The sequence below is a fragment of the Neomonachus schauinslandi genome, chromosome 8, assembly GCF_002201575.2.
Source record: "Neomonachus schauinslandi chromosome 8, ASM220157v2, whole genome shotgun sequence".
NCBI classification, from domain to species: Eukaryota; Metazoa; Chordata; class Mammalia; order Carnivora; family Phocidae; genus Neomonachus; species Neomonachus schauinslandi.
Window position 1 is genome coordinate 103935593 of NC_058410.1, and position 27089 is coordinate 103962681.

Consider the following 27089-nt stretch of genomic DNA (forward strand, 5'->3'; position numbering starts at 1 on the left):
CATCTTGGACCTAGAAAGTTCTTTCAACAACTTATATATCATATTAGACTTTAAATATTATTTTGAATTCAAAACAAACTTTTGTTTCTGTTATATAATACAAAACATTTTTGCACTTTATAATTCAATTAGTTTAATAAGAATACTTAATTTAAATATTTATTTATTTGTTTATTTTTTAAAGGAGCTCAGAAACTTCACTATCCTTAGGGTCAAAGTTCTTTAGGCCAGAATTATGCCTGTCTTATGATAGGTAGGTCACTTTGGAGTCACAGAGATCTGATTTTAAATACAAATCCTGCCTGCTGATAGTCATCTATCCTCAATCAAGTAGAAAAATATTTATTTTCTGTGTCCTGTAGCTGCAGTAAAATAGAAAAAAAAAATAGAGGGATTGTTTGTCTAATGTAGATTCTCTAAATAGATTTTTAGAGAGAAAATAATTTTTTTCAAAGAAGAAGATTTAAAATCTGAATTGTAGGTCACTGCCAATTTATTTGTAGCATTCATTTGTCAAGGGCCCTAGCTTACTGAGGCCATCTTGGTTTTCAAGATAAGTGAAATTGGTCTGAAACCCTTTCCAGCATTCTAGGAATCCTTGAAGGGAGGAATGGGGAAGGCAGCAAGTAGTGGAGGCTTGTATATCTTGTAGCTTTCTCTTGACTCCTGGCTCTTGCCTTTGCTGATTTCTCATTTCCCACTCTCTTTTCCCTTCTGCATGTTTTGCTCCTTTTTGGTATTGCATTGCCTCACTGGACATCACACAGATCTTTATTTCCCTAAGTGTTGACTTAAGGCTATGTCTTAGCAGACTTTTCAGAATATTAAAAATATGGAACGAGGAAAGAGAAAAATACGTTGCAGCCAGAAACAACTTAAAATTGAGTATTTGACATCAAGTTGAATATTCTGTTCTTAAAAGTCTTATCGACCATTGCCCTAAAGAATTTTCCTTGGCCTCCTATTAGGTAACCAGTTACCTGCCATGTAGCTGGGTTCCTTCTCTTCTCTCAGATCTCCAGCCTTGTCTTACTTACCTTGAAGACTCCAGCAATTCCAGTACCTTCTCACTTCCCTTTGTCTCACCAAGGACATTCAGGCTTTGTACCATAGGGCTTCATCTTTTAATGCATGCCATTTGTCAGTGATTTTCTTTCCTTCTTTCTTCCTTTCTTCCCTTTTTCTTTTTTCTTTTCTTTCTTTTCTTTCATTTTCCCTCCCTCCCTTCATTCCTATCTTCCTTCCTTCCTTCCTTTCTTTACTCAAATACACTCTAAAAGAATTTAGGATCCCCTCATACATTTTTAATTTGATGTGTAAAATTTATTATTCTGCATTTCAATAATCTCAAAGGATACCATTCCTGGTATATTGCCTACATGCTTTTAGTCTATTTAAAGTATTTAAATGTCAAAAATTATAGATTTAGTTTGTTCGGTTATAGAAAATGGCTGCCTTATAACCTAATTCCCAAAGCCAGTTCTTATTACCAAATTAATCAACCAATCCAACTTGTTTTCTAAATGGAAAATATCTGTTTTATTTTTCTCAATTCAATTCAAATAAATATGTTAATATGTGTCAGTCTGATGCTCATCTCACTCTTGAATTCTAAGATAGACATGTGGACAAACATGGGAACAGCTATATGGTTTGTGTGCAAGGGCTAGTGGACAAATAGATGAAATAAGACCTGTCTGTTTTCAATATTTCTTTTCTGTGTCTGCTTTACTTTGCTTTCAAGGGCTTCTCTTTTAGGTACAATGTGTTCTCTACTTGTCCTTTTGTTTGGCACTCAAGAGATTTTTATACTGCAGGGAAAATGTGCCAGTGTGAATATCAAGATGACTGAGAGGCAAACTTTTATAAAGTGAGGGAAAGTTGATTACCTTAGGGAGGTGGGGAAAGAGAACTGAACTACAGTTTTTTCTTACACAGACCAATTTTAGAAGAGAGTAAATATGGAAGTATCAGAAAATTGATTTCCTTAACATTATTGTGTCCATGTGCCCTCTGTTTATGAATGTGATTTGGAGCCATTATAGTACAGTATTTTTTTAAAAGATTTTATTTATTTATTTGACAGAAGAGAGAAAGAGAGCACAAGCAGGGGGAGCAGCAAGCAGAGGGAGAGGGAGAAGCAGGCTCCCACTGAGCAGGGAGCCGGACATGGAGCTCTATCCCAGGACCCTGGGATCATGACCCAAGCTGAAGGCAGACGCTTAACCAACTGAGCCACCCAGGTGCCCCAGTATATTTTAAACAAAGGCATTTCTTTTCCTAAGAGGCAGTTTATATTTTCCATGTAAAATTGCCATATATTACAGGACTATTCAGATTCTATGCTAGCCATTGTCCACTTGACTTAGTTATATAAAAGATATATGTAATAGAGATCACACAGAATTTATAGTACTCGTAAAATTCAAATGAATTGGAATTAAATCTGAGCTTGGGAGCAATAGGAAGTACACTGAGGAGCAAACCAGGAACTTGTTCCTTTGAAGCCTATTAGTCAGGAATTGGCAAGCTTTTTCTATATAATGCCATATAGTAGTTGTTTTAGACTCTATGGAACATAAGGTCTCTGTCACCACTGCTCAACTATGCCATTATAATGTGAAAACAGCCCTTGACAATATATAAACAAATGAGTATTTTTGTATTCCAATAAAACTTTATTTGCAAAAACAGATGGCAAGATGGATTTGGTCTGTGGGCCATACTTTGCCAGCCCGTGCCCTTAGCTGTAGCCTCTTATAAGGGAGAAGAAGAATAAGACCTGAATATATGGCTACTTGTAAGCTCAAGTCAATGACCTCCAGAAGGTACATTGGCATTCTAGTTCAGATGAAGATAGTGTCTTTGTAGCTATAAAAATGATAAAATTTTGGACCAGTTCTGAAATCCTGGCTAATTAAAAGTTCAGGGTTAATTATCACATTATTAAGTTTCAAGGTTCATAATAAATAAAACCCCTTTGCTATCTTGTACTTTCATGTTAAAAAAAGCTAGTGACTTTTGGTGTCAATACAGTTGACCATTAAACCACACTGGCTTGAAGTGTACATGAATTCTTTAAAATAAATACATTGGACAATATTGTTATAGGTACTGACAGATGATTTATCTTATAAACAGATGATGTAAACTTATAGTATTCATAAATACGATACCCAATATTGTCAATGTATTCTCTTTTCCTTATGACTTTCTTAATAGCATTTTCTTTTCTCTGGCTTACTTTGTTCTAAGAATACAGTATATTATATATAATATACAAAATACGTATTGATCAACTGTTTATGTTATCAGTAAGGCTTCCAGTCAATAGTAGGCTACTGGGGGGGGCTTGGGTGACTCAGTTGGTTAAGCGTCCAACTCTTGGTTTCAGCTGGGGTTGTGGTCTCCAGGCCGTGAGATCAAGCCCCACGTTGGGCTCCACACTCAGCATGGATTGTGCTTGGGATTCTATCTCTCTTCCTCTCCCTCTGCCCCTCCCCCATCTCACGTGCATGTGCGCTCATAGTAGGCTATTAGTAGTTAAATTGTTGGTGAGTCAAAAGTTATTACATGGATTTTTGACTGGGGGGTGGGAGGGCAGTCAGCACCCCTAATCCCTGCATTGTTCAAGAGTCAGTTGTGTATCCACTCAGAATTTCTAATTTAAATCTTATTTTTTGCCTACTCAGTGTGTTTCCCTCCATTGTCTTAAAGAGGTCATTTAAAAACTGATAATAAAAACTATTTTAAACCCAGATTATTTAATAAAATTCAAGCATTTCTTCTACTTCTTTCAATCTAGCACAGTGGTTCTTAAAGTATGGTTGCTGGGCCAGCAGCATCAATAGCACCTGAGAACTTGCCAGAAATGCAGATTCTTAGGCCCCACTTCAGACTTACTGAATCAAAAACTTTGAGGGTAGGGCCTTTAGATCTGTGTTTTAACAAGCCTCCCAGGTAATGCTGAGGCATGCTTAATGTTTGAGAACCACTGGTCTAGCATATACCAAGTTCTCAGTAAATTCTTATTTATTTAAAGATTCTCACATTCTCCCTCAGAAATGTCTCTAAAATTTGACTTCTCCTCTGCATCCCTCCCATTGTTGTTACACAAAATAAAAACTTCTTAATTGATTTCTCCCTCCACTATTTTAGACGTTTATCCATTTACTCATTCAATAAAAATTTATCAAGTACCTACCACGTGCCAGACAGTGTGCTGGATACTAAGGATACATCAAAAAATAGAAAGAACAAGATTGTGAAAAACATGACATCATATCCAACAATCAACAATAAGCCAAATTATTTCATATATTAACAGGAAATCTAAAGGAAACAAAACAGCATGCTAGTGATTTGGGAGACATTAGCTGGTAAGGGAAGGGCTTCCTGAGGAGAAAATATTTTAGCAGAGGTCTGAAGGATAAGAAGGAGCTAGCCTTTCAAACAGTTGGAATAAGGCAGAAGAAATAATAATGATGATGATGGTTACATTTACTGAGTTTTGGCCATATGCCAGTCATAGTTGTAAGAACTTTACATGTATTAACTTTTTTAATCCTCACAACAACCATAGAGGGCAGATACTTTCATTATTCCTATTTTGTAGGTGAGCAAACTGAAGCACAAAGAGGTTGGATCATTTATAAAGGTCACACAGCCCCCAGGATTCAGTATGAGATGAGATTAGAGTGTTAGATGGGGGTCTCATTTGCCAAAGTAAGAATTTTGGATTTAATTCTAAATAGCATTGAAGCCTTCAATGGGATCTGCACAGGGTACTGACCTGGTCTGATTTACGTAAGGATGATAGCAGAGCCAGGTGGGAGCAAGGAGCGTGATGGGGGCTATCACCATGGGCCAGCTGAAAAATGATGGTGCATTTGGACAAGAGTGATAGCTATGGAGATGGAGTGATGTGAATGGCAGTAAGATCTATTTGGCAGATAGAAACAACAGGTTTTGGTGATTAATTAAATGGGAGTAAAAGGGAAAGGGATGAATCATGGATGACTTGGGCTTGAGCAACTGGACAAATTTTGCTACCATTTGCAGTGATAGCAAGACCAAGGGAGGAAAGGCTTTATTCTGGTGGGGAAAATGAAGAGTTCGATGTTGGCCAAAGCATGCTTCAAGATGTCTTTTAGACATCCAAGCAGTGCTATCAAGAAGCCAGTTGGATAAACCTAAGATGGATCTCAGAAAGGTGATCAAAGGCAGAAGATAAAATTCTTGGTATGACCAGCCTGTTGGTGGTATTTTATAGAAAAGCATTTGTTTGAATCCCCAAGAAAAAGAATCTACCTAGAGAAGAGAAGGCCCAGAAATGAAACCTAGGCACTCCTGGGTCACACTCAGAGGTTGGATAAAGGAGCCATCTCTCACTAGCTCTGGCTTCAGCTGGTATGGGCAGCCTGGGACTTCAGTGGAGCACTGAAGTCCCTTGATCTAGTGACTTCCTGCACTGAACTCTATTCCAGCTAGCTGAATTCCTCTTCTGTGAACATGTCCTTCACTTTGGTGTATCCAATCCTTTGTTCTGGTTTTACTTCTTCTGGAAGCCTCTCTGACATCTCCTTCGTAACCACCCATCCCCACCGACCCCAGTCTGGTCATTGTCACCACTGTGCCCCATAGCACATTGTGTGCCTCAGTGCAGTAACCCTTACCCCATATTAACTACTTTTAGTTCTTTGCCTTCTCTATCAGACTATAAACTCCTTAAGAGCCAGGGCTCTTCCATTCATCTTCATCCTCAGCACTTGGACACTGCTCAGAGGTTCTCAGTAAATATCTGCTGGGTCAATGATTGAAAGACTTCCTCAGGCATGGTATCCAATTAGTATTGGATAGGCTCTCAAACTGTAGCTTTTCTCCCAACTGAGGTTTCAGGGAAAAGAATCATTTTATCAGCTATAGAACAAAAGTTGATCAGGAGGGTGTGGTTTCTAGAGTTATTACTAAATTCACACTAATAATAATGGTAACAGTAATAGATACCACCTTGTACTGAACACCTACCACATGTTAGTGCTGTAAGTTTGTGCGTCATTTATAAACTCATAAATTAGAACCTCAGAATTCCTCATTTTAACACTGTCTGGGGAAAGCACTTACCCTTCTTTGCCTTTAGTTTCTTATATCCCCTGCGATGCTTAGTTAGCACTTTGCTCTCCACTAAATGCCAAAAAGATATTTGTTCATTTGATTTAGTAGTGATATCTCTGGCATTTGCAACAATTTCAGTCCTTTTTTCAAATAAAGAATTTCTAATTCCGACCATGGATTTTCTAAATTATTTTTTCTGAATTAGCTTAGAAAGTACAGGGATACTTCAAGAAAAGAGTAAAGAAGTACAATTTTGGTGCCATTAGCTTTCCATGGCATATCGAGATAGTTTTCTGATGGTAATAATGCCTTTGGCTTGCAATAACTACTTGTTAGAGGATTTGGCCACAGGCACACTCAGGCATATGGTATGTGCTGGTAATGCTCAGACAAATGAAAACCAGGGTTTGTTTGTTTTTTGGTTTTTGGGTTTTTTTTGAAAGATTGTCTTAGGATCCATAGCCATTACTTTATATAGCTAATTATCTTTTATGTCCTTGTTAAATAGCTATTGATGATGCCTGTATAGATAATGGGAGTTTTAAAAAGTTTGGGAACGTTGGCATAAATAGCTGTCTCTACTACAGGATTTCTCAAAACCTGTAATATGCTAATGTGTTCAGTGAATCACCAGTAGAATATTAACATTTCCTGGTATTTGGTTGGCCATAAAACCTTTTGTCTGCTTTAAACATTTGACATCTTGAAAATGTTCTTTCATAGAACACAATTTGGAAAAACTGTTATATTTAGGTTGTGAAGATGCAAAAGGCATACCTATTATTTTCCAGTCCTTGTAATGGAAAAGCAAAAGCAACAGTTTTGCGAGACACTGTCTGTGAAGGTTAACCAAGTAGTCCACATTTGTCTCTCTTTAATATTAGGTTACTTAGGTCTGAGCAAATGAGCAGAAGGTCTTAATAAAGAACAGTGCTGTGGGGGTGCCTGGGTAGTGCAGTCGGTTGAGTGTTCAACTCTTCATTTCAGCTCAGGTCGTGATCTCAGGGTTGTGAGTTCGAGCCCTTATTGGGCTCTGTGCTCAGTGAAGAGTCTGCTTGGAACTCTCTCTCCCTTTCCCTCTGCCCCTCCATGCCACTCTCTCTCTGTCTCTCTGTCTTTCTCTCTCTCAAATAAATAAATAAATAAATAAGTCTTAAAAAAAAAGAACAATGCTGTGTATCACTATTTCATTGTTGAAGTTTTCATCCTCTCTTAGCCCAAGACAGGAAGTCCCCAAATTCCCTGGTCTCCACATTTTCCAGAATGGCCTTGAAGGTGGCCTATAATGGCCTCAGTGGATCTCTCACTGTTCCATCACATTTACCTCACCTTCTAGGCCCTCTACACCCATTACCATTTTCTGAACATACCCATGCTTTCTGCAGTCTTCCTTTGACTCTTCCTCTTTCCTTTGCCTGGAATATGCACTCATTTATCTCCCCATGTTGAAGCTGGACCATTTGTTAATTCAATATTTATTTACTAATGTCTACTCTCTGCAAAGAACTAATTATAGTTGTAGTTTTAGAGGAAGACACTCACAGAATTTTTTGTTTTTCCTTTAGTTGGTCATGAACCTCCCTGCTTTTATATTAGAACAAAATACTGGAATAGTTTACATGTCACAGAACAGTTTCCTTGCTTGTGTGGTGTACCAGTTAACCGTGTGCTTGTCTCTTACCTCCTAGTAGACTAAGTATATTGCAAGAATGCCTTAATTGTTGTAACTCTAGTAGAGCCTAACTCAACTCCTGGCCCTTATTCAGAGCTCAAGAATCTGTCAAGTGGAATGGAATGTATAGATGCCCCTATGGGTACTAACAGAACTATAGCTCAAAAAGCCTGGTTCCCAGATTCCACCAAAGACATTTGCTTCTGACTGCTCAGGAATTCCATATGTACTGACAGATAAGATTTCCCAGGCAGCACCCACCTAGACCTCTCCTGTAGGTTGGGCTTGCTTTAGAACTAGCCTTATCCAGAGTGTAAGAGAGACATGCCTGGAGACCTTACATTTCACTCTTAACCCATTCATTCCCAATACAGTTGGGAAGCAAATGTGAAAGTTGACTTAACTAAACTGACAATGTTGTTGACTTTTATTAAGCAAATACTGTCAAAATCAAATTGAAAGCTGAGTTGTTTTAAATAATTTTCAAAATGCAAATATGTCATTTGAAATACCATTAACTGAAATGTCTAATTGGACTGAAAGACCCTAACCATATTTTGGGTCATAAAAAGATTCACCCCAATCCTTTTTCAGGTGCCTCAATCTAAATATAAGCTGAAGTATGCATATTACATTAGGAGTGTTTGATACACCTATGTTTAGAGGGAGAACTCATCATTCCAGATGTAATACATGTGCCCCATTGTCCCTTTCCTCATGTTCTTTTTGGGCCTTCTGAGATGTATGGTTGAAAAATCAAAAGCAAAAATAAAAATGAATCATCAGGGAAGAGGTAGAAGTAGTAAGGCAGATGGCTTCTCAGATCTTTTACTTTATGCTTTTGATGCCAATCTTTTATCACTGTTTCCTTAAGTAGAAGAAGAATTTGGACAAGAAAGAATGAAAGGAGTGAAAATTGAACACTTTTCTGATGGACCCTATCTTAATCATTTGATAGCCGTAGGAAGGTGAAGACCAAGGTTGGATCCCAGTCCATCACCTTGAAATAATCAACAATGGTTTAATTTTGGGGGCCATACATTTGATCTTGGTAAGAGGAAAATGATAAAAAGAGGCACTCAGTTACTAAACTTGGTATGCAAAAAGTAATAGCAATGCTAACACTTGTTGTCAGAGGCAGCTTCTAATCTGTGGGTTGATGATCTTCCATGAAATCACTTTCTGGCTTCTTTAAGTGCACCTTTTAAAAATTTTTTGGAATTCTCTTTACAGGTAGAGATAAGATGAAAGTATCTGAGGATGACTTGAAGAAACTCCCACTAATCAAGTGGTGTATTTTGGAAGCCATTCGTTTAAGAGCCCCTGGTATCATTACTAGAAAAGTGCTGAAGCCAGTTAAAATTTTGGTGAGCTTTGGTTTGGTTTTAAAAATGAGCACTGGGTATTATATAAGACTGATGAATCACTGAACTCTACCTCTGAAACCAATAATACATTATATGTTAATTAAATGAATTTAAATTAAAAATCAATCAAAAAGAGAAAAAAATAATCAACTTTGAAGGAAAAAGAGTACATATAATGCCCATATATTATTAGATAATTCCTTAAGTTCCATGAAACACTAATGATGCTGGAACAGTTTACTAATAAGAGTTGTGCAGCAGCATCTTATTAATATGGATATTTATCTGTTGACGACTATTTTAGCTAAAATATAACCCTTTAATAATTATTCTGGCTATGTGATTGCATATCAGAATTCGTATAATCCTATAGAAATCAAGCAGGAATGCTATGGATAATAGCAACTGATATTAGCAATCAGCACTGAGTGAGGGAGAGAGGTCCTTTCTTTTTTTTTTTTTTTAAAGATTTTATTTATTTATTTGAGAGAGAGAGTGAGAGAGAGAAAGAGCACAAGAGGGGGGAGCAGGAGAGGGAGAAGCAGACTCCCTGCTGAGCAGGGAGCCCAATGCGGGACTCAATCCCGGGACTCCAGGATCATGACCTGAGCCGAAGGCAGTCGCTTAACCAACTGAGCCACCCAGGCGCCCGAGAGGTCCTTTCTATGAGCAAAGTAGGAGAAAATTCTCAAGTGCTCCATAAAAGTTATGTGCATGTGGCTGACTTTCAATTTAATATTTGGCAAATCATGCAGAACAAAATATTTTTTTCAAAATGGCTTGACGTAGGGCCTGCATTATCCAGATAGATCACATTTAGTCAGCCCTCAACTCTTACTAGCTTTTTTACACACAGTTTGAGATGGCTTGGATTCAAACCAAGAAAAATTTTTAGTAGTAGAACACAAAAGAAACAAAAAAATCCAAATTTTATAAAAATCGCAACTTGCTACATCTAAAGGAGACATAGTTTATTTAGCAGATCTTACATAAATTATAGCATTTAGTTTTAGTGGGATTTTAACAATTTTTGTTTTTTTTGGGTTTTTTTGTTTGGTTAGTTTTTTTTTGTTTTTTTTTTTTAAAGATTTTATTTATTTATTTGAGAGAGAGAATGAGATAGAGAGCATGAGGGGGGGAGGGTCAGAGAGAGAGGCAGACTCCCTGCTGAGTAGGGAGCCCAACGTGGGACTTGATCCCGGGACTCCAGGATCATGACCTGAGCTGAAGGTAGTCGCTTAACCAACTGAGCCACCCGGGCGCCCCAACAATTTTTGTTTTTAAATAATCTATTAAGTACTTTAAAATATGAGTATAAAAAGGGGTGCCTGGGTAGCTCAGTTGGTTAAGCATCTGACTCTTGATTTCAGCTCCAGTCAAGATCTCAGGTTCTTGGGATCAAGCCCCATATCGGGCTCCTCACTCAGAGGAGAGTGTGCTGGAGATTCTTTCTCCCCCTCTCCCTCTGTCCCTCCCCACCCCTTGCCCCTGCTCACACTCTCTCTCATAAACAAATAAATCTTTTTTTAAAAAAAATATGAGTATAAAAAGATATGCTTTGAGGAGATATGGTCCAACAACTTGGTGCAATTTAGTAGAGGAATGTGTTTATTACTCTGAATAATACTATAGTTTTTATTGAACTTTTATTAGCTTTATATCTGGCTAACAGATAATTAGCTGAATTATGGAAGTTACTTACCTGCTAGTAGGTATCTTGATTGTTATTTTAAGTATACAGATCCTATACATGCTTTGTTACATTTATACCTAAATATTTCAGTTATTTGGAGCTTTTGTAAATGGTACTTTTAAGAATTTTGGTTCCCAATGGTACATTACTTGTTTGTAGAAATGCAGTTGATTTTTATGTGTACACCTTGTATCAGCAACTTTGCAAAACTCAACATACTTATTGGTCCTACAAGTGTTGTTATAGATTCCTTGGGAGTTTCTATGTAGATAATATTTTACTTCTTTTATTTCTTTTTCTTGCCTTATTACACTGGCTCTAATGTCCAGCACTATGTTGAATGAGAGTAGTGACAACAGATATCCTTGCATTGTTCCTGATCTGAAGGAAAGTCTTTCACTATTAAGCTAAATGTTAGCTATAGGTTTTTGGTAGATACTTCTTTTTTTTTTTAAATATTTTATTTATTTGACAGAGAGAGACACAGCAAGAGAGGGAACACAGCAGGGGGAGTGGAAGAGGGAGAAGCAGGCTTCCCATGGAGCAGGAAGCCCGATGAGGGGCTCGATCCCAGGACCCTGGGATCGTGACCTGAGCCAAAGGCAGACACTTAATGACTGAGCCATCCAGGTTCCCCTGGTAGATACTTCTTATCAAGTTGAGGAATATCCCTCTATTTCTAATTTGCTGAGAATTTTAATTATGAATGGGTGTTGGATTTTGTCCAGTGTTTTTTCTGCATCAGTAGATATAATCATAAGCTTTTTCTTTTTAACATGTTGTGATGGATTACATTTATTGATTTAAATGTTGAACCAGCCTTTCATCCCTGGAATAAATCTCATTTGATCATGATGTATAATTCTTTTTATACATTGTTAAATTTGTTTTACTAATATTTTGTTGAGGATTTTTTGCATCTCAGTTCATGAGAGATAGTGGCCTGTAGTTTTCTTTTCTTTTCTTTTCTCTTTTCTTTTCTTTTCTTTCTTTCTGTCTTTCTTTTGTACTGTTTTGTCTGGTTTCTATAACATGACAATCTCTTAAAAAATAGTTTATGCTTGTCTTTCCCCCTTTCTCATGAACACCTAGATTCCTTTCTTTACTTCTTTATTCTCTCTTCCACCCTCCCTTCTTTCTCTCTCTTTCTCCTTCCTTCCTTCATTCTTTCCTTTCTTCTATCCTTCCTCCTTTTGCTTTCTTTATTTCTGTGTGTGTGTGTGTTTGTGTGTGTGAAAGACCGTAAAAAGAAAAATCAGCAGTATGTTTTCCCTCTTCTTCCTTAACTCTTTTCTTTTTCTCTCATTTCCTCTTTCTGATCTCAGATTATAAATTTGTTGTGGCCATTAACATCTCATATTTTTTCAAAGGTAATTTTACTCATTCAAGAACTTTACCAAAAGAAACACCAAGCTCAAACACATGCACACACATATACACTTGTGCATGTACAACCCTGATGATCCTTTATCTAACTTGCCCCTTGTATGACATCAATACTGAAACCTATGTTTCATCATAGTATAAATCTTTGATTTAAACATTTTTTAAACATTATTATACTTTTCATGCTTCAGAGTTTTAATATTTATTTCAATTGCCTTATAATAGGCCACTGAATTGGTAGCTTAAATATTTAATTATTTCCTAACTCTTGAGAATTTAGATTGTTTCCTTTGTGGTTATTTTAATGTGGTAATTATTTGCATCTTTGTGCATAGTAAATTTTTTTAATGATTATTCTTGAACTTTGTTTTAGTAGTGGATTATTGGTCCAAGGCAATAAGCACATTTATGATTCACTGCATATAATACTCTTACACAACTGAGCTGTTTTATAATTCTAACATTATGGATTCCCAATAAAAATTTTTAATTAAAAGTAATAGATGTCTGAAACAATTAGAGAAGTTATGAAAAGATCATAGTCTCTTACCTCCACTTCCTCACATTCACAGTTTCTTCCTAGAGGACATGAGGCCCAGATGGATCCAGGCTCACTCCAAGCCCTAGTGGTGGCTCTCTTAGTGATTGGGCAACCCAAAGACATGTACTCAGGATGCCATCTTCCAAGAATGCTCCAGAACTTCCTTTCCTTATTTTTCACAATATCTTTTTAATATTTGTAAAAGGTGCAGCAGTGTCTTCTGTACTTACTATTTCTTTTATAAATAAAATAAATACAACCTTTCCTCCGAGGAAGCGTACGCTAATCCCTGTGAACTCCTCCCCTGCAGAGTTGAGGCTTTAACTCTGAAAATGACAACTTGCACAGCTTTTTCTTATTATTACATAAATAAATCATGGTAATTATTTTTCAGGAGGAAACCATTAAAAAAAGCTAAAAGAGGAAAATAAAGATTGCTCAAAATTTTACAAGTCTGATAACCACTAAGAACATTTTGGTATTCTCATAATTTCAGATTTTTTTCCTGTAGTCTGTGCATTTTAAAAAATTCAGTTGGGGCCATACTGTGCTAATTTTCTCATAATCTGCTTTTATATTAATAGTAGTTCACAAAGTTTTCTGTCTCAATAAAAGACATCTACACCACTTTGAATTATAGCATAATAATCTAATATTGGACATAGTATTGATTTTTAAATCAGTTCCCTAATCCTGAATGTGTATGGCTTCCAGTTGTTTATAAACAGTGCAAAGATGGGCATCTGTATAGCCAAATCCTGGTACACATTAGTAATTATTTCCTTAGTATAAATTCATACAATGTGGTCCTTTTAACCTTCATAAATTTTCTAAAACAGGTGAAAAGTCTGTTGAATATATTAATGGGTTCCCAGAAATTTGGATTATAAAAACATTTCAAATGGGGTCATCTGTGTAAAGTAGTGGCAGAGGTTCATGTTTCCTACACCGTTGGACAACTGGTCAAAGTTTCTTGCTGTGAACACAGCAAGTGCTCTCCCACTGCTCTTTCCTGATGTCATCTGAACATGGTCTCATCGTTTATTTTTTGCTTCTCTACTTACTCCTTTCTATATTTTTGGAACAAATTAAAACGGACAAATATTATCTACTTTCTTTGACTTATTCTATTCCTTCTTTTTCTTTACTATACTATCTTTCCAAAACTTTTAAACTTCTACCAGTATTCTCTTTTCAAGGTTTTATACTTTTGGTACACAGTTAATCTGCAAGAATGCCCAGAAAAGAATAAACAAGGAAGTGTTGGAAAATATGAATTATTAAAGACTATTAATTATCTTCTCAAGGTATTAAAACATGTTATAAAACTACAACAATTAAAATGGCATGAAATTTAATAAAATAAAATGGTATGATAAGGTGTCATACTAGATGTTCAGTATCAGTATAACAGACTGGATAGATAATACAGAAACAAACCATTTTGTACCTAAGAATGTAATATGGGATAAATGAATCATTATAAGTCAATGAAGGGGAAGAGATTAATATGTGGTTTGGGATGACTGGCTAAAAAGTGGGTATTTTTTAACTTTCAGAGTAGCAGTTCTCAAACTTTCTGTTCTCAGCATTGCTTTGCACGCTTAGAATTATTGAGAACCCCAAAGAGTGTTATCTATGTGAATTATATCTACCAATATTAACTTTATTATAAACTAAAGCTGAGAAATTGTTATAATATTTATTTGGTAAATAAAAATAACAGGAAACCTATTACATGTTAAAATAATAACATGGTTTTATGAAACATAACTGTATTTTCCAAAACATAAAAAATGTAGAAGAATAGCATCATTTTAAGTTTTTGCAGATCTGTCTAATGCCTTGCTAATAGAGGACATCTGGATTCCCATAAATGTGTCTGGAATCAATCTGTTGTGATTTATTATTTCCGTTCATGGAAATAAAGAAAATCCACAGACATGTCACTGGAAAAGGAATCAATATTACAATAGCCTTTTCAGATTGGCTGTTCTCTCATACCTCACTCAAACTCAACAGTGGGAGTTTCTCTCTCTCTTTTTTTAAAGATTTCATTTATTTATTTGAGAGAGAGAGAGCACGAGCGGGGGAGGGGGCAGAGGGAGAGGGAGAAGCAGACTCGCCACTGAGCAGGGAGCCCAATGAGGGGCTCAATCCCAGAACCCCGGGATCATGAGCCAAAGGCAGATGCTTAACCGACTGAGCCACCCAGGTGCCCCAACAGTGGGAGTTTCTTAAAAGTTTGTTGCAATCTGAAATATCAGTGAATTTTTTGTACTCAGTTACATGAAAATCCTTTGGTTTATCCTATATTTTGAATGAGTCTTTTACCCAGGAATGATTTTTGACCTCGCAGAGCCTCTGAAAAGGTCTTGAGAACTCCCAGAAGTTTCTAGACCACCTTTGAGAACCACTGTGTTAGAGAGAATAGGGCTACCAGAGCTTAGGGTTCATCAATGAAACCACAAAAATGAACAGATTTGAATATATTGCATTAAAATTTAACATGTCTTTTTTTTAAAGTATAATCCAAGTTAAATGTAAACCAAAAATTATGAACAAATATAAATATAAGTACAACACAGGGGTAAATAGTCTTAATATTTAAAGAACTTGCAGATCAATAAGTAAAGCATGAATATAACATAGATTATTGAGGACAGGACATGAACACAAGAGTTCATGGGAGAAAATAACTTAACATGGAAAAATGCTCAACAAAGACATAAAAATGTATATAGAAACCAAAAATAACCTATTAAAAATGTCAGATTAGCAGAGAAGAGGGCAATGAAATTGGCATTCATATATTACAGCTAGAAATATATTTAGGCACAAGATTTGAGGGAACAGTTGAGCAGACTGTATTAACAGCCTTCAAAAATATCCATGCCCTATGTCTTCTGAACATCTATGTTAAAAGATTTTATATGAAAAATGCTTTGTGGAAGAAGATGCTTTTGATGGCATTTATTATAGAAAAAAACCTAGGGAATGATAAATTATTTATGGTTTAACCTACCCAGTAAAAGATTAAACAAACATTGGAGATAAAACTTCACAATGTGTCTACCATATAAAGGAAAAAATACTTATGCTATAATATTAGGTGAACAAAGTAAGATTCAAAAATTAACTATTCAGCATGTTAAAACTATGTTTAACAACAACAACAAAACACTAAACTGTTTGGTAAAAGTACTGGAGGGAAGTCTAGCCAGTTGATGACTGTTTTTTGATGTTAGCACTCTGGTTGTTTTCTAGCTTTTTCTATTTTTCTGAATTTTCTAAAATTTTGACAGCATTTTTTTATCATGCAAAAATGTATGCTCTTTAATTTTTTTAAAAGATTTTATTTATGGGGCGCCTGGGTGGCTCAGTTGGTTAAGCGACTTCCTTCGGCTCAGGTCATGATCCTGGAGTCCCTGGATCGAGTCCCGCATTGGGCTCCCTGCTCGGCAAGGAGTCTGCTTCTCCCTCTGACCCTCCCGACTCTCCCCCGCCTCATGCTCTCTCTCTCTCAGTCTCTCTCTCTCTCAAAATACATAAATAAAATCTTTAAAAAAATATATTTTATTTATGTATTTTGAGAGAGAGAGCACGCATGAGCAGGGGGAGGGGCAGAGGAAGGGGGAGAGAGAGAACCTCAAGCTGACTCCATGCTCGAGTGGAGCCCAACATGGGGCTCTACCTCAGACCCTTTATGCCATTCATCAGCCTGGCATCTGCCTCTGTGACAGGAACTTCTTTCTGGTCTGCTCCGTGTTAACTCTGTTACTGAGATTCCATTTGAAGTCTTTTCCTAGCCAGTGTTGTAGGCTTTGGCAGCCGGTAGTCTCCAAGTCATAATTATGGCTCAAAAGCCACTAAACGGGTCTATTTGGTATGGAGGGGAAGGGCAGCTGTTGACTTACCTGGAGCCCTGTCCCAGGGGTCCCCAGCCCCGCCTCCAAATACACATCAGAGTCCTCATCAGCTGATCTCAGAGTCAGCCATGAGCTCTCTAACCCCAGTTCCAGGAGGGGTAGAAGAAACAGACAGGCTTGGGATCTTACAAGTCTTTCCCTACTTCAAAAACGGTAAGAGGGCACCAGCACAATCCTCGCTCTCTTCCCAGTTTGAGAGCTCTCTCTGGCACTTCTGGCACTGCAATTGCCAAACCTCAAGCAATATTCAGCCCCCACTGGAGCCAACAGGGCTTCTCTTTGGTTAAAAAATGGTGACCCCATGGTCAACTAATCTTTGACAAAGCAGGAAAGAATGTCCAATGGAAAAAAGACAGTCTCTTCAACAAATGGTGTTGGGAAAATTGGACAGCCACATGCAGAAGAATGAAACTGGACCATTTCCTTACACCACACACAAAAATAGACTCCAAATGGTTGAAAGACCTCAATGTGAGACAGGAGTCCATCAAAATCCTAAAGGAGAACACAGGCAGCAACCTCTTCGACCTCAGCCGCAGCAACTTCTTCCTAGAAACATCGCCAAAGGCAAGGGAAGCAAGGGCAAAAATGAACTATTGGGACTTCATCAGGATAAAAAGCTTTTGCAAAGCAAAGGAAACAGTCAACAAAACCAAAAGACAACTGACAGAATGGGAGAAGATATTTGCAAATGACATATCAGATAAAGGGCTAGTATCCAAAATCTATAAAGAACTCATCAAACTCAACACCCAAAGAACAAAGAATCCAATCAAGAAATGGGCAGAAGACATGAACAGACATTCTTCCAAAGAAGACATCCAAATGGCCAACAGACACATGAAAAAGTGCTCAATATCGCTCGGCATCAGGGAAATCCAAATCAAAACCTCAATGAGATACCACCTCATACCAGTCAGAATGGCTAAAATTAACAAGTCAGGAAATGACAGATGCTGGTGGGGATGCAGAGAAAGGGGAACCCTCCTACGCTGTTGGTGGGAATGCAAGCTGGTGCAGCCACTCTGGAAAACAGTATGGAGGTTCCTCAAAAAGTTGAAAATAGAGCTACCATATGATCCAGCAATTGCACTACTGAGTATTTACCCCAAAGATACAAAAGTAGGGATCCGAAAGGGTACGTGCACCCTGATGTTTATAGCAGCAATGTCCACAATAGCCAAACTGTGGAAAGAGCCAAGATGTCCATCGACAGATGAATGGATAAAGAAGATGTGGTATATATACACAATGGAATATTATGCAGCCATCAAAAGGAATGAGATCTTGCCATTTGCAACGACGTGGATGGAACTGGAGAGTGTTATGCTGAGGGAAATTGGTCAATCAGAGAAAGACATGTATCATATGACCTCACTGATATGAGGAATTCTTGATCTCAGGAAACAAACTGAGGGTTGCTGGAGTGGGGGGTGGGGTGGGAGGGATGAGGTGACTGGGTGATGGACACTGGGGAGGGTATGTGCTCTGGTAAGCGCTGTGAATTGTGCAAGACTGTTGAATCTCAGATCTGTACCTCTGAAACAAATAATGCAATATATGTTAAGAAAGAAAAAAAAGAAGAAGAATGTAGCAGGAGAGGAAGAATGAAGGGGGGGAAATTGGAGGGGTAGACGAACCATGAGAGATGATGGACTCTGAAAAACAGACTGAGGGTTCTAGAGGGGAGGGGGGTGGGAGAATGGGTTAGCCTGGTGATGGGTATTGAGGAGGGCATGTTCTGCATGGAGCACTGGGTGTTATGCACAAACAATGAATCATGGAACACTACATCTAAAACTAATGATGTAATGTATGGGGATTAACATAACAATAAAAGAATTTTTTAAAAAATGAGGACCCCAGGGTGCCTGGGTAGCTCAGTCATTTAAGTGTCCGACTCTTGATTTCAGCTCAGGTCATGATCTTAGGATCGTAAGATTGAGCCGCATGTCAGGCTCTGAGCTGGGCATGGAGCCTGCTTAAGATTCTCTCTTTCCTTTGCCCCCCCCCCACTTCTAATTAAAAAAAAATAATGACCCCCCTTCCCATACACCACTTCCTGCTACCATAAAAAGACATGTTTTTAATTGTAAGGTGCTTATATTCTAGGTGCATAAGGTAAGTGTTTTGCAAATATCTTGAGGACATTTCAAAGTCCCGCAGGGTTAAATAGATAAGTGGCTTCCAGTGATTGGTTCTGGGAGTTACTAATAAAATGTTTCTGTCTCAGTAAAGCTGATAGCCATCTAGTGGTTACACACTATGGGAGAGCTCTTTGTCCTATGGTTCCTGAACATGATAATGGAAGAGTGATTTTATGACACGGTTTTTAGTTCTTAGAATAATTTATATATCATGAAAACCTACGATAGCATAAACAGGGAAGGACAATGCAGACTCTTCTGCTTGAGGAAACACGCTACTTAGCCTCAGTCTCACAGCCACAGCGATCCCAAACGCAAAATCAACCAAAGACACACACAATACTCGCTTTGTCCTATGTCTTCCTAACCAGTTGTCTTCACATTCTTTCTGCCCTAACAGTTGCTTCAGGAGTGAGGGGAAAAAAAAGAGAGAGAGAGAGAGAGGATCCACTGTCTCTTCCTTGACACTACCATGAGTGTCCCAGGGACAGAACACCCACTGCCCTGTCCTCGGTGCTACTATGGCCGGTGTCCTGTCTCAGATTTTTCTGTTCCACAACCATAACCTAGGGGTCCACTGTGGTTCCCATCATCAGAAGCACTTGCTGCAAACCCCAGTATCGAATATCAAAAGCTGCATCACAGCAGACATATACTAGTTTCTAAAATGTTCTCATTTATCTCATTTATCTAATATTTTTCCCGTGTAACCAAATTTATAGGCACATGTAACTAATCATCAGAATTAGAACATAGCCATCGCCTAAGCTGGAAAATAGAAATGATCCTTCCAGGAAGGGGTTAGATTTTCTCACCATTGATTATAAAATGTATGTGTCTTCCCTACAATATAGTTGGAGCATTATTTTTAATGACCCAAACTCTCCTGAAAGTAGATTTCAAAAAAATGACTTGAAACTGATTTTTCTATCATAGAATTACACTGTTCCTCCTGGTGACTTGTTGATGTTGTCTCCATTTTGGCTGCATAGAAATCCAAAATATTTTCCTGAACCTGAATTGTTCAAACCTGTAAGTTATCTCTCTCAATATACATTGTCCTTTGATTTTAATTTCTTTTAAACCAGGAGTATGAATTCATAGATTAACTATCCCTCTATCATTAAGCATCCCTATTCTCTGGTAACTAACAACCAAGTTGACTACAAAGGAAAAATTTAGACTTGTAATATGGATGGTATAACACAAATGAGATAGAAAAGTTTTTGAATAAGATTCACCAACTTTAAAATAAATGACCTGAAACCAGCAAAGTACATGAAAGTAAATATGTCTGGTTCTGACAGAAGACTTATTTTATATTTGTCAGGCAAATTGGTTTTATTATTGGTTTCCAAGGAGTATAACAAAAGAAGAACAAGGCAAATTAAAACTACTTTGCTGTATCTTAAAATTGAGGAGTTATGGGGCTGAGCAGAATCTTAAGAGTTCATTTAGTCCATTCTCTGCCTTTAGGTAAACTTTTTTAAAAATGGCATCCAAATGTATTCATTCCACATCCCAAGTTCCCTCCAGTAAGCAGGACTGCCAGTAACTGACTGAATTTATTACCAAGGGCAATTCTGTGATGGAGCCTGAGACCTTATTATAAATAGTCTTCCTTTTCTGAGGTCAATTCTGTGGTTGATTTACATTATCATTTACATTTACCACTTAACAGAATTCTTTTTAAACCTTTTTTATTTATTGGTTCACATTCCAAAAACACAATTGTGTCTGATATTAATAACAGGTTGGGAAAAAATTACCAACAGCCCTGCAACTTTATATGCAAGGATTAGCTGTACAAAGTCATTTTTAGCCTAGAGAAATAAAGTTAAGCTTATTTATATAAGGCTGATTTGGGAAAAAAAAAAAAATGCTTTCTTCCCACAGGAACGTTGGAAAAAGGCAAACTTAGAGAAGCATGCTTTCTTGGACTGGTTCATGGCATTTGGAAGCGGGAAGTACCAGTGTCCTGGAAGGTCAGTGAGACAGCTGGGCCACATCTATCCAAAAAGTCTAAGAAAGATGATGGCTCTGGGGGGGGGGGGGGAATTTTGGCTTAATCACCCTTTTCTTTATTATCAAACTACAGGGAGATCCAGGAGACCGCGTTTTGTTTGGTTGGCTAGTTGTATTGTGCGATATCTTTGTGGGAATGTCTACAGTGGCTTCTGATGAACCTCATGAGAACAAAAATATTATAATTGCTGCTACATGATGAAAGCAGGGTTATTAAAATTTTTTTTTATAGAATGGATTAGAGTGGGGTGTAACTTAGGTTATATAATCATGCTTATATTCCATGTGAGAGACATGGAGTGGTAGGATCTACCAGATTGGGAAAATAATCAGAAATAGGATGGATCAAGGGGAAGGATTTGTGGAGGACTGTGGCTTGAATGTAGGTGGCTGGAAGACGTGATGGAAATAGAGAAATCAGGAACAAGAGCAAGTTTGGTGGAAAAGATGTTAAGTTTTCCTTTGAAAACTACTTAGTCTGAGATGTGGCAAGTATGTATCATATAACCAAAGTCTGTAGGTTAAATCTGAATGTTGAATAAATGTAACAATAAATAAAACCTCCATAGTCTAGTTTTTCTGCTTTTAAAAGTCCTTAACTTTTCTATTTAAGTAGCCAAACCATGAAACATTGTTTCTAAAGACAGACAAAGCAGAATTTTTCAGGAAAGTGATGACTTCATTTGGACAGTGTTCTAGCAAGATGGATCTTTGCACTAGAAACTTAATCCCATAGATCTTTAGTATAATCCTCAGAAAACTGCACCCATTCTAAATTTGTATACCAAGAGCCAGTTTATCTTCTCATGTACCAAATACTTAGTGAGTCAGAGAAAATTGCCTTTAAAGTAACTGACGATCAAAGTTCATCATGAACACATAGCCTTATGGCCTTGCAGCTGTCACCCCTTGGAGTTGTGGCCACTGAGGCAGTATGAGAACCCCTCTCATTAGTGAACACAGAAGGTTTTGCTGAATTTAGTAAATAAGTATTCAGTGCTGCTATCAGCTGCCAACCCAAAATCAGAATGGAAGAATATTGTTCCTGCTCTGAATAATGGGAATGCTGGAAATATGTTTGGAGGAAGAACCCCTGCTAAGCACTTCCCCATTGCTGGGAAGCCCTTGGAAACAGGTAGGAAGGGAACTCTTCCCAGTAATTCTATTGCTGGAGAAGTCTGGTAGTTTTGTAGAAAAACAGGAGAAAGCAGCAAGAACTACCAGACTTCTTCAGCAATGGTAGCATGCAGAATGAGGAGTTTGCCTTACAGAGGACATTCTCTTCTTAAACTATGAATTTAAATGAAGGAATAGAACAGGGGATTTCCAGTGTCGAGTGGCTATCTCTGAGAGTTGATGATCTCAGTACAAAGGAATGTGCTTCCTGTATTGTGCTTGCGTGGGCAGACACACACACACACACACACACACACACACACACACACCACCCTTCATCCAACAGCCTTAATTTCCCTTGCTTCCCATCCCTGCAAGAGGATGCCTGGTCGGCTGTCTCACTGTGGTCGCTGATATGGGTTACATTCCAGTGTAAAACAATAACCCTGATCTTTGGCAAGATACCTCACTTACAAAAGCTTGCTTGGTTAAGAAGAGGGTGTAGTAAGAGTAAGTCTACAACAGTTGAGAAGTGGAAATGAAGCGTGGATTCCTCAGGAGTAGAAACTGTGATCTCTACTTTTTGTGTATGTGTTTGGGTCCTTCCTATATCCTGGGGCAGTACTAGGCAACACTTGTATTGAATTACTAATGAAAATTACACAGTGATGGGAAAATTATTTCAAACATAGGTCTGGCTGATAGTAGATTAATAGTAGTAGGGTTCAACCTAACAGATATCTCTGGAGCACCTAATATTAGTATGTTTATTCTTCCATTCAGTAAATATTTACTGAGGGTATGCTCTATGCCAGGATAGGGTTCTACGAGCTACCTTGGAAAACAAAATAAGGGATGAAGTCCCTTCCCTCAAGGAGGTTATTGTCTTAACTCCAGTCACTTCAGGAACCACTGGGGAAATTCAAAGACGCATAACATTCCTGAGTCGCTTATAATGTAGCTGGGGAGATGAGACAGAACAACATGAAAAACAAGCTCTACTTAACAGTATAAGATGACCCATGAGAAATGCCAAATGACATATGTACATAATAACCACCGTAGGAGTTTTGAGGAAGGAGATTAGAAAAGGCTTATGGACTCGATGAGAGTCATCAATAAGCAGCACAGAGGAAAGCTCACCTTCCCAAGGGGCAGTGATATCAAAGTTTGAGGGGAGCAAGAAAAGTAAGCACTCACAGGAATGGGATGGAATGCAATGTACCTGTACGTTGGGGTTTGTGAAGCTCTGCATACAGTTGGTTCTACATGTTTATTTGAACGATAATACAATCTTAATAACTGTGCCTTATTCAGTAAAGTATCTCGCAGTACTTGGAGAAGTACTTGTATACTTAGAAATAGTTGAGTGCTTTTGAGGAGGGAGCACACTCAAATCTCTGTGGATTTCATGATAAGTTGCAAATTCAGTTTACTCTGAGGAGTTTGTTACATAAACAAATGTATCCCCTCAACTCCGGTTGTTAAGTAGACGTGAACAAACTGTATTTACTTACCTAATTGTTTCCTAACATTTTCACTATGCTGTGCACATGTCCTGGGGGCCGGGGGGGGGGGGCTATAAAAAAGAGTTGGGAGTGAGGGTGGGAAGGGGTAGATATGGTCAATTCCCAGACAGAGTCAGGCTACCAGACCCCTTTATGAATTGTTAGCCCTGCTTCTCTCTCTTAGTGCTTTACTGAGGAGCAGGGACTTGCTGAAAGGAGACCAGAAACCATTGGCAAAATTGCAGTCAGCTCTGTCCCAGCCATTTCATTTTGACACTTCATTATGAGGCTAAGATTTAAGTCTGTCAAGCGCAGAAGAAGCAATTCAAGACTGACTTTTGATACTGGGGCCAAAGTGCTCCTAAAATAAAACATGTTCATTTCTGAGCAGAGAATGTCAGAGAAGACCCTCTTTTCCTTCTGTTTACAAACTAGATCTCCAGCCTGGAACACAGAATACCTGGACGGGATTTCCATCTGTGAGAGGAAGAAAGGACACTCTCTGCCTGGGTGTCTTCCACCGCTCTCCCCTCTTTGTTTTTGTTTGTTTGTTTGTTTGTTTGTTTGATGGGCTTTCTCCCTTCATCCAACTCAGTGACTGCTCTTTTTTTTTTTTTTTTAGATTTTATTTATTTATTTGACAGAGAGAGACACAGCGAGAGAGAGAACACAAGCAGGGGGAGTGGGAGAGGGAGAAGCAGGCTTCCCGCCGAGCAGGGAGCGCGATGCAGGGCTCGATCCCAGGACCCTGGGATCATGACCTGAGCCAAAGGCAGATGCTTAACAACTGAGCCACCCAGGCGCCCCACAGTGACTGCTCTTGAGCAAGTTAGATGTCTCCTGTTCAGAAACAGGGTTTAATTCCCAGGAAATGAGGACCGAATTAAAACTGTACGGTGTCACCATACTGCCCATGGGCTATTGTCTACCCATTATCTAACATTCTCTTCCCTTCCTGACAGCCCTCACTTTCGTTTGGGGATCCATGAGATTCTGGGGTGCTGATTCCGCCCCCAGCTCCATAGGAGTGGAGCACTGTTCCCTAAGCCCATCCGCAAATCCCATCCCTGTCCCCTCCCTCCTTCCCATAATGATAGGTTTCATTGTCAGTGTAGGTTTCAAGCAGTGCCATTAACTACCTAGGTTTCTGTTGAGACTTCTGGGTCAAACATAATCATTCCCTGTGGGATGTGAATTACAGAAGCACTTGGCCCCCAAAACTGTCGGCAGCTATTTTGAGACAATAAAAGCAGGCAGTGTTAGGATGCAATTGGTCCCGTAGAGCAGAGCAGTGGAGGCAAACTGGCTTCCTGGGAACATCGCTGAGCTGCTGGAGTGATCTCTGCCTGAGGCCAGCACCAGCTCTGTTTTTCAGGTACATAAAGCAATGCATTGTCAACTTTGTCTAGGTCAGTGATTCTTAAAGTGTGATCCCCAGACCACCAGTAGTAACACTACCCGGAAACTTGCAAAAAATGCACATTCTTGGGCCCTTCCCCAGACCTACCAAATCAGAAACTTTGGGAGAGGGGCACAGCGATCTGTTTTAACAAGCCTTCCAGGGGATTCTGACGCAGGTGAAAGTTTGACAACCACGAGCCCAGAATACTTCGCCTCCTGCCACCAAACTGATTTTATTTTCCTAAAAGATTTCAAAGGCGGATGAGATTATGGGGAAAGTCCTTCCCCTTTAAGTCGAGTAGCCATGCGTGCATGAAGGATGCCTGTGAAAGTCTGTCAGTCTGCTGCCTTCCCTGAATTCCAGGGCGAGATCATTCTATTTTCATAAGCCGCAGCTGGCAGCAACTCGGAATATACTTCAGAGCCCCTGCTCCTGGCAACCGTGGCAGTTTTCCAGCCCATGCTGCCATTGCCCGCAATGACTTCTGGGGGGGGGGGAAAGCAAGAGATTTTCTTTTCAAAAGCAAGAGAGGGAGGCAATATCAAAATCAAGACGTTAAACTAAAATCTTTCGCTTCCCGTAATCTTAGCATTCCTTTAGCACCCCCTGTTTCTTCCCGATGGAGCCCTGTTCTAGACCCCTGGCCTTTTGGAGTGACCCTCTACGCCTCCCTCTCTTTGGCCTTCCATGACGGCTCCCACCTCCTAAGCCAGGTCTTCATGCCCCACCATCAGGTGACATTAGAGTTTCCTGAGCCTTCTCCCAGGCTCTATTATCTCTTCTTTCAGTCCATCTTACTCACTACCCACAGATTCATTGTCCTCAAATAATCATCTCAGACTCTCACTCTCATTAAGACTCTGGTGCTGCTGCCTGCAAGCCAAGCTCAACAGCCTAGAACTCCAGGCTCTGCACAATTTGATGCTGATTGACACCTTTCTGAACATGGGGAGGCGCCTCCCAGAGGGTCTACTAGCCCCCAGCTACAGTGCCCACTCCTTCGCTTGCTCATACGCTCTGCTGCGTGTGGAATGCCCGCACTCAACATGTCTGCTTAGTTAAAGCCCGTTTGCTTCCGTCCAGGTCTAGCTCGGGTTTGACCTCCACCAAAGCGATCACCGATTGCTCCAGATCACAGCACTCTCTGCAGACTCCAAACTTCCACAGCCCTTTTGTTTCTACCTTTACTCATAGTGTCACCCTGTCTCTCCATGTGCATTCCTAGCGTGAGGCCTGTTGCGTCAGACTCTGTGCTCTCGAGGTCTGTGTAGTGCTCCCTGAATATTTATCTACAAACGGGGAAAACACCCAAGTACTAGGTATTTAAGGAATTTTCAACATGTTTATATTTTAATGAGCTTTATTTGTAGATGTGTAATGTTGTCCTTGTAAGTGTAAAAAATAAATTTGTTATAAATAACATGCCTCATTATTTTCACTGTTTTGACATAAGAGCATTAAGAAAACTTTCCTAACATGAACAAAACTCAGTTTGCTTCTGTAAAAATACAAATTTATGAAGCCCATTTTCCTTGACATAAAAGCTTTTAATGTTACAGGGACGTATAAGTTAGTCTCTGATATTTTAGGCATCAAACAAAATTCAAGAACATGGTAAAGGCTTGAAAACACTTTTTTGCGATTGTAGAAAAAATGACTAGTGAAAAATTGAGGTAATTTTCCTACAATATTCAAATATTTGGCTTTGGAGAAAAGTATCATTTTTAGTACATATTACTTACTATCTGTATTATTAATTCACTTTACCTTTCCTCTAACTAGGATATCAATCAAAATGCTTAGAACTAATATGAAATATGTTAACTTCATGCTCTTTTAATAACTAATACTAACTTAATAACTAAACTAACTTAACCCTCAAAGATAAAAGAAGAAAAATATTAAAGCCTCTCTCAAGCACAGTATGAATTGGTCAAAAGCCTCCATTATCATTTTACCTTATGGGAAGTGCAGTTTTATGATTTTAAAGAACATCGCAGGGACTCAAGTTAGTTAAGGAAATGCCTTACAGACTGTAGTGGGAAGCTCTTTTAATGAATTCATAAATATTTTTCCAATTACTTCTAATCAAAATATATGTAGTATTGCTAACATGTCTACTCTTAAATAGCTTGTGGACATTGGTCTTGCTTACGTTCTCCTCTGCGTGTAGAGGAACTATATGTTGA

At 38.6% G+C, this 27089-nt stretch overlaps 1 protein-coding gene across 2 annotated transcripts in view; it reads left to right on the forward strand.

The window, feature by feature from the left end:
• Positions 1 to 27089, forward strand: part of LOC110582099 (24-hydroxycholesterol 7-alpha-hydroxylase) — an 88661-nt gene that overhangs the window by 50752 nt on the left and 10820 nt on the right. For both annotated transcript variants that reach the window (XM_021692051.1, XM_021692052.1), the window contains exons 8-10: positions 9020 to 9153; positions 19786 to 19881; positions 20746 to 20834. In XM_021692051.1, coding sequence (XP_021547726.1) covers positions 9020 to 9153; positions 19786 to 19881; positions 20746 to 20834 — 319 coding nt within the window. The remainder of the gene's footprint in view (positions 1 to 9019; positions 9154 to 19785; positions 19882 to 20745; positions 20835 to 27089) is intronic.